The 15,376-nt window shown below is 33.3% G+C and overlaps 2 protein-coding genes across 2 annotated transcripts in view; one reads left to right on the top strand and one right to left on the bottom strand.

The window, feature by feature from the left end:
- LOC136038653 (uncharacterized) overlaps window positions 1-15,376 on the bottom strand; it is a 150,952-nt gene that overhangs the window by 86,650 nt on the left and 48,926 nt on the right. The window lies entirely within an intron of this gene.
- The window catches only part of LOC136038644 (carboxypeptidase M-like), a gene marked incomplete in the record, with an annotated part of 99,188 nt that overhangs the window by 42,937 nt on the left and 40,875 nt on the right, over window positions 1-15,376 (top strand). Inside the window, 4 exon segments of the mRNA XM_065721896.1 lie at window positions 5,474-5,611; window positions 7,646-7,819; window positions 11,751-11,884; window positions 13,276-13,412. Coding sequence (XP_065577968.1) covers window positions 5,474-5,611; window positions 7,646-7,819; window positions 11,751-11,884; window positions 13,276-13,412 — 583 coding nt within the window.

Below are 15,376 nucleotides of genomic sequence, written 5' to 3'. Positions count from 1 at the left end.
TTTTTAGTTTTTTTTGTAGTTTTTACCTTTTTTAGTTTTTTAGTTTTTTTTCAGTTTTTAGTTTTTTATTTCTATTTTTTTTGTAGTTTTTACCTAGCCAAGGTTCGAACCTGGAACCTCTCGGACCTAGAACCTGGAACATAATGCGTTACCAACTCAGCTACTTCGGGCTTGAATACATTCGTTTTTGAATTGGTATATGATGAAATAACTCAGACGTCATATGCGGACAGACAGACAGACAAACAACTTATTTTTATATATACAGATAAATATTTTTGGCATAGACTCTTTGAGCAGCTTCCTCGGCTGTTGCCATTGTAGGTTCTTCAGTCATTTTACAATTAAACATTTTTCTGTCCACGATCTTCTCACAATTAAAAATTTGTCTTTGAACGAGTTTCTTAAATACTTTTAATGACGTCATCGTTATAAAAAACATGACGATAACTAACTTCATGACGACATGATGAAATGATGTCACTCGACAGACATAACACACAGACAACTTATTTTTTATATATATAGATTAACATGACGATAACTAACTTCATGACGACATGACGACATGATGACATGATGTCACTCGACAGACATAACACACAGACAACTTATTTTTATATATATAGATTTCTTTTTTGTTTTTTGTTGGTTATTTATAATTTTTGCAGATGTATGATGACTACATGCAGGACCGTATCCAGGATTTTTTTTTCGGGGTGTGATTTACAAAAGGATTTTTCCGGGGGGGTTACAAAACTTAAGAAACGCATAAAAAATTTGTTTATATTCATTTTTTTACGTTTTTACGAGTCAGACACACATTTTGGGAAGGGATTCAAACCCCTAACCCCCCCCCCCCTCTCATGGATACGGCTTTGACTAACATGTCCATACGATGTTCAGCAAAATGTCAAAATTATTCATTCTTCTGGCAGGTCTATTCTCAAGTGAATGAAATTATCATCGTCATTTTAATAACTGAAAAACGTCATTTCAACGACGGAGTAATGAAAAATCCTCTTGAAAGACCAAATATTTATATCAGAGCGAAATTATAATTGTCATTTTAATGACTGGAAAACAGGCACGTACGCAGGAATTTCTTTCGGGGGGGCCAAAACCTTCGAAACAGCAGATATAAAGTAGCCCTTTTTTTAGTAACTGAATAAATACAAAAAGCACGTATATCGGAAAATACAGATTAACTTTAATCTGTAGTATTGTAGCGGATGGGGGGGGAAAAAGACTGAAGCCTCAAAAGTACCTTTTAGGCTCGGGTTATGTTCATAGCGATTCAGAACCAGTGATTAATCTATTATATCCCACTGAAAGGGACATTTTAGGGTTAACAGTGCAATATGGGGACTGTGGGGCGTAGTTCTTCTATTGCGAAAACATCGATTTTAATGAAAAATGATAGTTTCCAAAATTGATACATTAAAAGCTGTACTTTATCCTGAAAAGGGGGGATAAACGTCCTAATATCAAGGATAGTTCTATTTTGTTGTGGAAAGCAAACTCTCTTTACGAAAAAAAGCAAACAGTACAATCGCCAATTACTTCAAACAGGGTAAAAAGTTAGACAGAAAATTGGTTAATAATTGGGCAGTGACTTGACCGGATAATTGCATGCTGTAAAATCCCAAAAAAAAGGCTTCACACATGTATCTAGATTCCTAATAAATGTCCTACTTTTGCCAGAAATCCCAAAAAAACATGGGGAAATTAAACATTTCACAATTTTTTTTTGGGGGGGCCAGAAGGACCCCCCCCCCCCCTATGTACGTGTCAGCTGGAAAATGTCATTTCAATAACGGAGTAATGAAAAATCATCTTGAAAGACCAAATATTTATATCACAGCGAAATTATCATCGTGATTTTAGTTTAAGTTGTTTCATTGAGGGAGCAACAGAAAAAAGGTGTTGAAAGAGCCAAAATGTGTCAATGAAAAATTGAAATTGTTTAAGAACATCATATTTCATACTTAGTTGTAGAAATTTGCAAAAAGGATGTAACAGTTTTTAAATTTTCATTAATATTTTGGCTATTCTGTATTAATCAACAAATTGCAGGATTAAAAAAAAAAAAAACTATAAAAAAATACAAAATATTTGTATTAAAAAAAAATCAAATTTCAGAATTTTTTTAATGAATTTTATATTTTTGATCGTCAACGATATGCTTAAGTATGTTTCAACGGGGTCTGGGCTTTAAAAAAAGTATCTGTCAGCCGAAAAAAAATTTTTTGTTGCCTTATATACCTGTTTTAAAGAAGGCAAAAACGAAACTTAATTTTGTTTTTGGAAGTAATTTTATAGATTAAAAAATCAAGAGTCAATTTGACGTTAAATGGGGAGTGGGGGCGTGACTGATCTTAGATTGAGAAGTTCAGTTATGTCTCGTATCGTAACTAATGATGTATAAGCGCTTAAAATCGAGACCCAAATAAAAACCCATGTGATCATCTCATCCTTTTAGTTAGGCGACAATTTCTTAGACAACACAGCTGTTTATAATTAAAATATTTAATTAAAATTTTCTGTTTTCAATCAAAAATTTCTGATTGTAATGACACAAGATAAAATATATATAGCTTTTTATCAGACAGCGAACGTGTCAAGCCTCAAACGTCAAGCTCTAAAATTAAATTAAATAAAAAAAACTAATTTTTTTAGCTGAAAGTAAGGAGCGACATTGAAACTTAAAACAAACAGAAATTACTCCGTATATGAAATGGGTTGTCCCCTCCGCAACCCCTCGCTCTTTACGCTAAAGCTTTTAATTGTTTTAAAAAGTAGAATTGTGGCAAAGAGTCAAACTTTAGCGTAAAGAGCAAGGGATTGCGGAGGGGACAACCCATTTCATATACGGAGTAATTTCTGTTCGTTTTAAGTTTCAATGTCGCTCCTTACTTTCAGCTAAAAAAATTAGTTTTTTTTATGTAATTTCTGAACGTTTTTGAATTAATGCATGTTTGGTTTTGGCTCTCCACACATAAATTATTAAAATGAAATTTGTATATTAATTCTTTTTTTGGCTAAATGGCTTTCTCTTAGTTTTGATCAGACGATTTTGAGAAATAAGGGGTGGAGAAGGAGGCCTAGTTGCCCTCCAATTTTCGGTTACTTAAAAAGGCAACTAGAACTTTTAATTTTTAACGAACGTTTTTATTAGTAAAAAATATACGTAACTTAAGAATTAACTTACGTAACAAACTTTCATAACCTTATATTTTTATTATGTATACGAGGGGGTTTGTACCCTCGTTAATACCTCGCTCTTTACACTAAATCGTAAGTTTTGTCCCAATTCTTTAAGAATCACCCCTGAATCAGAAAGGCCGTAGAATAACTAGTTAAAATTACTAAAAATACTTTAGCATAAAGAGCAAGGTATTTATCTCCTCCTAAATACCTCGCTCTTTATGCTAAAGTATTTTTATAACCCCTCATATGCGTAATAATCTCTGTTCGTTTTCAGTTTCATTGCTACTTCTTCCTTTCATTTGAAAAAAACATTTTCATGTTTATTTTTCATTGTTTTCTTATAGTAATGCTAGAGAATCCTGCGCCCTTTTCATTGAATTTTTCTTCCCCCATGACAGATTCCTCCAAGGAAAGATCCTCCAACATAGCCTTCTCTCCTCAGCCCCACCCCCAAACAAAATAAAATCCCCCTGAAAACGTCTGTACACTTCCCAATAAACATTACTATATATAAACACTGGTCAAAGTTTGTAGCTTGCAGCCCCTCCCCCAGGGATTGTGGGGGAGTAAGTCATCCCCAAAGACATAGTTATTATGGTTTTCGACTATGTTGAACAAAAGGCTATCTCAAAATTTTGATCCGTTGACTTTGGGAAAAAATGAGCGTTGGAGGGGGCCTAGATGCCCTCCAATTTTTTTGGTCACTTAAAAAGGGCACTAGAACTTTTCATTTCCGTTAGAATGAGCCCTCTTGCGACATTCTAGGACCACTTGGTCGATACGATGACCCCTGGGGAAAAGAAAAAAAAACAAAAAAAAACAAAAAAACAAATAAACACGCGCCCGTGATTTGTCTTCTGGCAAAAAATACAAAATTCCACATTTTTGTAGATAGGAGCTTGAAACTTCTACAGGAGGGTTCTCTGATACGCTGAATCTGATGGTGTCATTTTCGTTAAGATCTTACGACTTTTAGGGGGTTTTCCCCCCTATTTTCCTAAATAAGGCAAATTTTCTCAGGCTCGTAACTTTTGATGGGTAAGAATAAACTTGATGAAACTTATATATTAAAAATAAGCATTAAAATGCGATTCTTTTGATGTAGCTATTGATATCAAAATTCAATGTTTTAGAGTTTTGGTTACTATGGAGCCGGGTCGCTCCTTACTACAGTTCGTTACCACGAACTGTTTGATATAGAGTTCAAATATCCTTGTAATTTATAGGAAATAAATATATAGTAATTTATATTTTATATATATATATATATATATATATATATATATATATATATATATATATATATATATATATATATATATATATAATATATTATATATAATATATATAATATTATATATATTATATATATATATATATAAATATATAGTAATATATAGTAATAATTTAGTAAAACCGACGTTGCACAAGTGAAACAGCCTTAATTAATACCTGGTATTAATAAGGTGTTAAACTGTACATTTAGTCAAGAGGCTTTATCTTTACTAAAAGCGTTCACCCTCATACTAAAAGCTTTACCTTCTCATATCGAAAGTTTTACTTGTTTTAAAAATTCTTGTTTCATTTAATTTTTTCAGTTATGATATTTTTTCCCAGATTACGTCGAAATAACTGCATGTGCATCAGAGATATGCGCAATGGGAGGACCTCGGGGTCCAATCCTCCCCTAAATCCTAAATTTCTTTTAATTTTCGGGCACTTCTTAAATTATCAAATGAAATTTGTTGTTGTATTGTTTTTCCTTATTGATTTTTGAAATTTCTCCCCTCTCATGAATGAAATTCCTGCTATTATTCATAAATATAGTATATAGTACTAAAATAGAACTAAATATACTAAGTATATATAGTACTAAATATAGTACTAAATTATACAGTACTATATTACAAAATATATAAATACTAAGTATAGTATAAATATTTCTATTACCAATCATAATTTACAAAATAACAAAACTGATGGAGTCAAAACAATAAGAAAAACAAAAACACAATAAATCCAATTTAACCCTTAAACAACATGACTCGCCTACAGAACGGCATCTTGAAAAGTATTTCCTAAGTTTAGCCGCCTTTAATTTTCAGTACTTTCCAAGTTTGTTTTTGCACATGGTATTTATAAACCTAATCCTCTGGGTTCAACCATCATTTGATTTGGCTAATTTCTGCATATATGAGTTCAGCTATGAATATTATTATATTAAATAAGTAAAATTAATTAAGTTTTCTTTGTTTTCTTTTAGTTCCGAGCTCTCAAACAGAGAACCTGCTTCATGCAGTTCAGTCATTGAAAACAGAATCAATGCTTGCTGCTCAGAGTAAAAATACCTATTACAGAAGAACTTTCTCTCCCGTCGAAGAATACCCAGTCGTTAAATCAGGTACGTTTCGCTGATTTGTTTATTGCAAATCAAATTTTTTTTTAGGTTTTTGTAAGTTGGCAATGAAACAAAAAATCTAATAATGACGAAGACCACACTGCCTTTCCATAATACAAATACAGAAGAGAGAATAATGAGGACTTTTTTTTCTCAAGACAGTGAATGAACAAAACCTATTTGAATATTTCGGCCCTATATCTGTCATCAGCAGAGAAAATAATAAAAAAAATAACACAAAAAAAAACACGAAGAAAAGTTCAGCCAAGAGGCTTGGCTGAACTTTTCGCTAAGAAGCAATGATGCCAAGGCTATTTTAAAAAACAGATTTTTAACCAAGAACTTTTATTGTAAGTGTTTTTTTGTTATTTTTACTATTTTCTTTGCTGAAGACGGCCCTTAAATATAGCCCTATTTGCCCTTAAATATAGGCCTGAAATATTCAAATCATTATTGTAAAATTTGTAAAATAAGAATTTGTAAAATAAATATTTGTAAAATAAGAAATCCAAATTAGGAAAATTGTATTGCTAAGACAGAGGTAAATAACAAAACAAATGGCTAAAAAATTGGATATTTTTAACAGTATAAGGGACACTATTGACCTTGAAAATTTAGGATAAAGCATAAAAACCAATCGAGCCAACGTTGTTTATCGTTGCAAGAAATAAAATTGGGCCTAATAGGGTTCCCATTGGTATACCACTGTAAATTGGGAGTGCATCAGACTATAAATTTATATAGTTGACATTTTATAAGAAAGACGTAATAATTTTAATAAAAAGGGGTCAACTTGAAATTTAAGAAGTATTGAACAAATTGTGAAAGCATTAATATAAACTGACTATAGGGTCAGTAGTAAATTACGCCCCTGCTTAGGGTTGTATTTAGGGCAATGTTTTCTCCGAATCGATGCAATCAGAGTAAAAGAAGAAAGATTTAAGGTGAAAAACTTTTAATATAAAAAACTTACAGTGAAAATCTTGGATTAGCCACAGAAACAATTAAAAAATAGATTTTTATTTTAGACTTTTTTTTACTTAAGCTTTGTTTGTGACATCTGATTATTTGACTAGGTTTAGCACTTTGTTTTATTTTTCCGCTTTTTTGTATGGTTTAAAACACAATAAAACAAAATAGGAATCTGGTATTTGGTATTTGGCATCCGGTATTTGTTCTTGCTTAGGTAAATAAACAATCTCTTCCTGGGTGTGCCAATGTTAGAGAGAGTGCCTATAACGTGACGTTAAAAAAAATTACAAATTCTTAGCAAGCAAGGACTATCAGGTAGATTTATTGCTTTAATAGATATCAGTTAATATGGAAAAAGTGTTTCAATGTGCGAGCAGGTGAACTGCACCTTGGGGTAGGTTTGTCTAAGGCTTTTAAGAGGTGCCTATTTGGTCCAGAGATCCAGACAAGACCAAGAAACACTATAAAGACACAGTTTTACATAGAAGTCAGAGTGATTAAAAGTTAAAAGGAACAAATATAATCAACATTAGAGAGAAGGTGACTTACCACTGTTCCCTGCCACCACGTCGGGGGAAGCCACTTGCCCCTTTTTTCCAGGCCAAGGAGCCTTTGGGGGAGTTGTGCAGTGTTAAATTATATGTATATCTAACCATGAATATATCTTATATTGTTGAAAAAGAAAGAAAACCACACAGTATATTAGTTTCATGAATAAGTTTTATGTAAATGTAAAGGTATGTTGTGTTATACTTTGTTTTGGCTAAAGGGGCTCTAATGCTTTGTAATTCCAGTCTGTTTTAAATTTTAGTCATTCCTTAGCTGTGTATATAACTTTTTTTTTTATTATTGGTCCAAGACTCGTATATTATAAAAGGTATTAAACGGACCCAAAAATATTTGGATTTAAAATGTCAGTTTAATGAACTCAAGTCAAAAAGATCGTTCAGGACACTAAATTTTTTGGGGGAAAGGGACAAATTCCGATAATCTTAGTTTTACTCATCTTCTCTTCCTTTCCCTTTTTGTTGAACTTTTGAACAGTTTATAATAGCGTCTTTACAGGTTTATTGGATATGTATAAGGCCAAATTCGACCAGTCTCCACTGCCACAACCACCCCCACCTGCATTGGATTTTACTTATCATAATTATACCGTAATGGCTGACTTTTTAAGAAAAACAGCTGCGGCGTATCCCCAACTAGCCAAACTCTATTCCATTGGAAAGTCTGTACAAGGTAAAACCCGAATGATGCTTGTACCTGTTGAAACCAGCTTTCCTGTTAAACAAACACTGTTTAAGTAATTTAAAATCAAATTTACTCGAATTTACTCATTTAAAATATGGTTGCTAACATAGCGTCACTTTTGAGTGCAAACTATTTTTTTTTTAAGTTTTATTTTCTCTCGCAAACGATTGATGAAACCATAGAACCATATGAACTCGAATAATTTGTTTGTCCAAAGTGAATTACGAAATTATTGAAGCTAGAGCCGTAAATTTTTGGCGAAAATTATTGCAAAACAACAAAAAAAAACTAAGACACAAAAATATGGCGTCATGACACACTGGAATGTGGCGTTGCGAGAACAGGTAAACGTCAGCTGATGTTAGCCGAGTGCCAGAGCTTTCAAATTTACGAGTGGAAGAGCGATGCCAAAAATTTGTAAATTGTTTTCTTTCCTAGAAAAAAGTAATTTAGTTTATCAGTCAAACATGCAACATGTGTTTAATGATTCCAATAAATAAACAACAGTGTCTTAAGAACTGCGAAGATAAGGGTGAGCAGGGGCGTAAGTCGGGGCGGGGTTGGGAGGGAAGGGAGAGGGAGTTGAATATTTAAGAGTGATGGATACTGGATTTGTTATTGTTATCTTTCTTTTATGGTTTTATTTATCTATTATTATTTTTAATTCAGTTATTTTTTTTTAATATATAAGCTATAGTTTATTCATTTTTGATGTATTTATCAAATAAATACTTGAGTATTTTTTTTTTATAGTTGTGTTAATGGTGAGTAGTTACGTAGACTTTCGTAGGACCGCCAACCCTGAGATGTTTTCTCCAGCGCAATTGTTTTGTTGAGTTCATTTATTTATTTCTGAAAACCAAAATCTTAATCTAATTTCTTAAAAAAAAAGAAAAAGAAAAAAGTGTCTAAAGACCTGTCAATCAAGTATGACACGCATTAAATATCTGTCAATCTTACTTGCGCAACCATAACTGATTACTGCAGTAATTACTTATAATGAAAGGTACTTTTACCTAAAGGCAACTCAAAAATCACTCGTGATATTTGGGAGACGCCCAAGTTATAAATGGGCTGTGAAAAACCTTTTTGTGAATTTCCGTTTAAAACCGACATAATATGTGCTATGGCATTGCAGTAATTAAATCCACTAAAAAAGCTATAGCTTCAAAAAGGTAGTTCATTTTGAAAATGTTTTCGTTAACTGTTTGCCTAGGTAAGGTAATTCTTGCTAAATTGGGTTTCTGCCCATCCCCTCGAATTACTCGTTAGAAACAATCAAACAATTCTGAGAAAAAATGTAAATAGTAGTTGGGTTTTGTTAGCCTACTATTAAAAAAGGATTCTGCCCCGCCCTGTTGTAATAGCTATGCTCAAATCAGCTATTGGTAATTTAAAGCTGAATTAACATAAAAATGTTGATATTCCTTACTATTGATTGCTACATCGAATTGCAAAGATTTTCATTATTGTTCATATAATTGGGTTAAAACTCGTTCGTTCAAAAAGGGAAACCCGCCGACCGTTATGACCGAGTCCAAACTTTGTTTCGTTAAACCTAAAGATATTTTATAAACACATGCCACCACATTGTGAAAAATTATTGTCACCACCATCTGCTTTGCAAAAAGAATTTGAAGATATTCTTTGTCCAAGATTAAATTCTTTTTAATCGTCTGTGAATGTTTGCAATCAGAATTGCCAACTTTTTGGTACATGAATGTGTCCCCCGAACCTCCAAAAATGTGTCATTTTTAGCTAAAATGTGTCCAAATTTAAATCTCCAAGACTAGAGGTGATTTGTTTACCAGTTGTATTATTGACCAGAAGACGCTTTGTAAACCTCTTTCAAAGCGGCCAGTTAACATCAAATATAAAGAAAACGAAAAAAAAATCCATATAAAACAGTCATACAAAATGACTTTGTCTGAAAACACGAAACTCGAACAAACATATAAATCTCTTACTTTGGAGAAAATCCGTTACTTACAACATCTCTGAAAAAGCCTGGAAGCTAAAAAAAAAAAAAAACGAGAAAAAGCACTACTTTGGTGAAAAGTGATTTTTTTTTTCCAAAGCATGTATCCAGTTGGGAAATGGTTCGTTTTATGTCATAAATTTACAAAATATGTCCCCTTTTTGCCCTTTTATGTTCCAGATTTTAAAATATGTCACTTCTTGGCCCGTTTTATGTCATTCTATCCTGGCACATGGGAATGTGTCCTATTGACATAATATATGTCCAGTTGGCAACCCTGTTTGTAATGCATCGCTGCGTCTTGCTGAATTTCATTCATTGATACATTTTCTTGAAATATCGCTGTTGGGTGTTATATGCACGTCACGTCTCATTCATTCAAACGTGCTGAAAAACACTAAGTTTTTTTTTTTGTTTCTTAGCCTTTAGGGTTTAACCTGAACGAACAACTTTTAACCTTCTCAGAAAATCAATAGCATTATTCTGATGCATCTATATCTAAATTACTATTAGAGGTTTATCTTTGCCAAAATATAAATTGCGGGAAATGATGGATTGCTAAATATTGTACTTTTTCCGTCATTCGTCTGGGACTAAACGTTAAATAGCTCGTATTCAGACGGGGTTGGAAGTGGTCATAGCAAAGAAATGTGAAGAAAATGGAAACTTGTCGGAAGTGAGGTGCTAAATATTGAAGCTTTCAATTTTAAAACTATTAATTTGAAAATTTAGAAAATTAATAATGATGATTAATTTAAAGCTTAAGTAGATTGGGGTATAAGAGGACTATGTGCAACTGTGTTGGCCTAAAGAGGATTGATACTGAAGTGAGTTGTTAGTAGTATAACATTGACGGTTGACAGGGCATCTATTCTAAAAACTATTCTTTAAAAAATACGCGAAATTTTTGGGGTGGGTAAAAAGCAAGCTACTATGAATAATAGATAATTGGGAGATTTACATACGTTTCCATTAAATTCTGACACCTTTTACGTTGATATAGTAAAGTGAAAAAAAAGGTGCTTTAATTTTGGGTCTCTGTCAAATCGTCTGAGCAAATGTCAGTATTTTCTGATATATTGTTATTAAAACTTGAAAGTCTTTTTCCAGGAAACTTACCTGCTCCAGTTGCCCAGTACTTACTTTCTCAGTTGCAGCATACTCATGCCTAAGCTCATGGGCTACTTGCTCATTTTTCAGTTTGTGTCAGCATAACGTTTGCTGATAATCATTGCTTCTTTTTTTCTTCTCTGAGTAAGTGACTCGTTTATCTTCCCCCTTCTTTACAGGACAAAGAGCCTTTGGGGGAATAGTAAAATGTATTATTTTATGTGTATTTCATGATGGCTAAATCTTATCTTACGTGATTTTACTAATTTGTATTAGCGAATGATTTGCTGGCACTGACTATTATAATTTTTGTGAAAGTGAAAGGTTTGTTTCATATTTTTCGACTTCCAACGCTTTAAATTTTTACGACCTATAAATTTACTCGAGATTGTATAATATAATTAATGTTTAGTATGCTTATCCAACAACTAACTAATTTTCCATACACAATTGTAATTTCATTAGGTCGATTCCCACTTTTTTTGTTGATCTTTAGTCTGTGAATATTAGATAAAAAAAAGAATCTTCCTTGCGAATTAGAAAGATTGGCTGCTCTTCCTTCTCTTCAAATTCTTGCGAAGAAGACTTCTCTTCGAGTGTAAATATATATATATATATATATATATATATATATATATATATATATATATATATATATATATATATATATATATATATATATTTGTGTATTTCTTTTTGTGTTTCTTTTCCCTAGATTTTAGTCACAGGAATGAAATCCCAAGGTCTCGGGGAAAATTCTGAGAAGGGGCTGCGCTGGTTTTCGCTGCTCTAACAAGTTGTAAAATTTAGATTTTTATTCTATTTTACTAGGCAGAGATCTTTGGGTCATCTTGGTAACAAACGGAGCCAATCAAATAGATATTGGAAAACCGAATGTCAAAATTGTTGGGAACATCCATGGGAATGAAGCCGTTGGACGGGAAGTTTCTCTTCATTTGATTGAGGTATTCGAAAGTTTTTTCCTGTTTTTTTTTTTTTTTTATAATAAATAGACCTTAGCTAGCATTGTAACCCTGTTTTGGTAAGAATATTCAATAAGAATACAGAGAGTATGTATCAGCATGATTCAAAAATATTGAAATTAAAGCCAAAGGAAAAAAACTTGCCAAAACTCAGTTTACCAAAATTTAGATTTTTCAAAATATAAACTATACAGTTCAGTGGAAAACTGATAGCTTTCTAAAGAACTAAATTATCAGAGGCATTTTTCTTTCTCAAGCAGAGGCCTTGCAAAACAAATTACAACCCACATTCGTTTTAGATTTCAATTGCAGGTAAATTGAGTATTTCTTTCGATATTATGACCCTCCTCCCTAAAAGGGTTGGATGTGTGAAATCTTATACTTATTTTCTTATGGTAAAAGAGGGAAAGATCAGCCTTTTTCTCACTGGTACAGCTGCTACTCAATATGAAAAAATTTCTAGAAATAAATTTAGAACCCCAATTAGGACCAGATAATGTAATCTCAAGTTTCTACCTTAGCACCTTCCCCCTTTTCGAAGACAGAATTCTCACAAGCTATAAGATTTTTACGGGAAAATAAAACATTCTGGAATCTATGACTTGGAGAGGTGTTTCCAAGCTCTTGAGTTGCGTACTTATCACAGTTTAAAGATTATATGAAAATAGACGGTAGTTAAAAAAAAAAAACAGGCTCAAATCTTGGTAACCTTCTTGCAAACATCTACATTCAAAGAAATTCAGACTGTGAGGCCAAGCCCCCTCCCCTTCTGGGCATGTCCCTGATGCACTATCATAAATTTCCGATCACAAGAAAAAAAAACATAATTGAAATGAAGATTAAATTAAACAGTTAACACACTTTAGAAAACACCATAAAAATATGAAAAAACTAAAACTCAATTCAAAAACTAATATTCAAAAACTAAAAGAAAAGGAAAGAAATGCGCATGTAGTAAAAATTTTAGTTTATTGAAAAAACAAATTTCAAACATTTTTAAGGTATTAGAGACCGAAGCCGAATCGATAGGGGGTTAGGGCGGTTTCAACTCCTCCTCCCTTAAAATGTTTTTCCGACTCGTAAAAACGTAATAAAAAAGCATGAAAATACATTTCTGATGCGTTTTTAAAGTTTTTTTTTGTAAACCTGTCCCACATCCCTGACAAAAATCCTGGATACAGTCTTGTCTGAGACATATTTGAAACTTCAGGCGGAAACCGTTGCTTTGATTGTTTAAGAAACAAAGCCCAAAGAACGCATAAGAAACAAAATATTTATTCAAAAATGTACAGTTTTTTAGAAATTACACACGAACAATTTTTGAATATTTTTTTTCTTATATGATTAATTTTTTTTTTAACCTCTTTTTTCAGTATCTGCTGGCTAAATATCACACTGAACCCTATGTAAAATGGCTACTGGATCATACGAAGATTCATATCTTGCCGTCCTTGAATCCAGATGGTTTTGAAGTATCAAGAGAAGGGTCTTGTCAGGGCGGACAGGGAAGGCAAGTATCCCCAGTTTCCGATGTAGTATTAGCAGTATAGCCTACTGGTAGGATTCAAAGACCTAATCCTTCTGAGGTTGTAACACTTTAGCTGCATCTACATTTTCAATATATTATCTGCGGTGCTTGTAAGTAACCATGTGTCCAGAATCCTGAAATTGAGAAAAGTGTCCAAATTCTTTTAGATATCATTGATCAGTTTGATCACCTACGATCGATCACTCTTTTGCATGATCATAGTGTTAAATTCCTGATATCAGCACGGTTGGATGTCCTTCAGCTTGAGCAGATTGAATGCTTCAAACTTAGCATTGTGCTTACGAGGATGTGGCAAGGATATTTGGACGGATAACCTAGAAATATATTGAAGGAGAAGTTCTCTAGGTTTTGAGGATGTCAGCAGACCAGGGTTGTTTCCATAATTGTTGTGGGAGGGGATATTTTTTGAGTTTTTGAAAAGAATTTTTTTGTTAAACCGTATCAAGAATGTGGTTTTATGTATTTTTTTTAAGTTTTTACGAGTTGGACAAAAATTTAGTGGGGGGGGGGGGTTCAAACCCTTCAAACCTCCCCCTTTATGTGGCGTTGCAGCAGACTATCTGAAAGAATCTTGAACGGGGAAGAAACTACTCAGAATTTTGTCTGCTTTTAAAATAGCTACGATGAATGACTTCTAATTGGGATAACTACAATAACTTTTTGGAAATATCCGCCTAAATGTCCAGCATATTACTTAGGTTGTTATCCTGCTTTGCTTAGTAAGTAAAACGCATTACAGTAAAGTAGAAGTTTGGAAAATGCTTCCGACTTTTTACAAGACAGCATCAGCCAGCTTAGTGACACTGTTCCGTGTGATCTTAATGCAAAATTCTCAAAACCAGTAGAGCCACGTATCGTCCAACCTACGTAGATATAAGTTTCAAAAAGATGCATCATTCTTGTGAGGATTTCACTCTAAGACCCGTTATACAGTAACGGTTGCAAAACCCGTCATAGCGTTATAGAGTAATGTTATACTGCAAACAACGGAAAAGAAAGAACAAAAAGTGAAAAGAGAAAAAAAATTCACAACGAATAAATATTAACTGCAAGTAGACCAATAAACATTATTAGTAAGATATTTACGTTATATATAAACTCAAGTATTCACGGCGCACTTGCAGAGGGTACCGAGGAAAGATCACAATTTTTCTATTATGTTTTCATTTGATTACGTTATAGCTTCCTCTGGGTGAGCCACTCCGAACCCCTAAATTATTTCGGGTCCACGGATGGAGCTGAAGCAGCTATTTAGCAAATCTGGACAACCGTGAACGAATTTTTTTCTGACTTAGTAAACATCTTCAAAAAGGACCAACGTGCACAATGTGAAGAAGTGCAAATGAGTTGAAAAGATGTGCAAAAACGTGTTTGCTGAGGTGCGATTTTGCCATAACTATGGATGAATATAGAATAGCGATTCTCATGATTTGTCATGGCTGACAGGTGGCTGACAGGTGGGAGAATGAGTTGAATGAATGGAAGGCCGAGACAAATGACACTCCCTAGTGACAGGACAGAGAGGAAACAAGGCTTCCATATTGGACGCCATCACGCCAGCTGAAAGCGAGGAACTTTCAAGACCAGGTCCCTCGGTAAGTTTGAGATCAAATGTTATCTTGCAGACTTTTGGAAACTTCAGGAAAATGTTAAATGGTTTGACATGTTGCATATTTATCATCAAAATTTGTAATAAAAGAGCCATGGATGTCACTAGAAAGCAGGAAGCCAGACAGTGTTCTTGGGGTTCAACAACATAGCTGTTAAACAGAAGAGGAAAGGAAACTGTGCCTTGGCGGTCGTCTTTTTAGACAAGAACTCTATTATCTCAGGGTACCAGCACCTTAGGTTTTGGAACAGGGCCTTCAGATGGACTTGAAGGAAAGAGTATGTGCCACAGAGAGCCTCATTTTTGCAACAATTCA

The sequence above is a fragment of the Artemia franciscana genome, chromosome 2 (genome assembly GCF_032884065.1).
Source record: "Artemia franciscana chromosome 2, ASM3288406v1, whole genome shotgun sequence".
Lineage (NCBI taxonomy): Eukaryota > Metazoa > Arthropoda > Branchiopoda > Anostraca > Artemiidae > Artemia > Artemia franciscana.
This window is presented reverse-complemented; position numbering and strand designations above follow the sequence as displayed.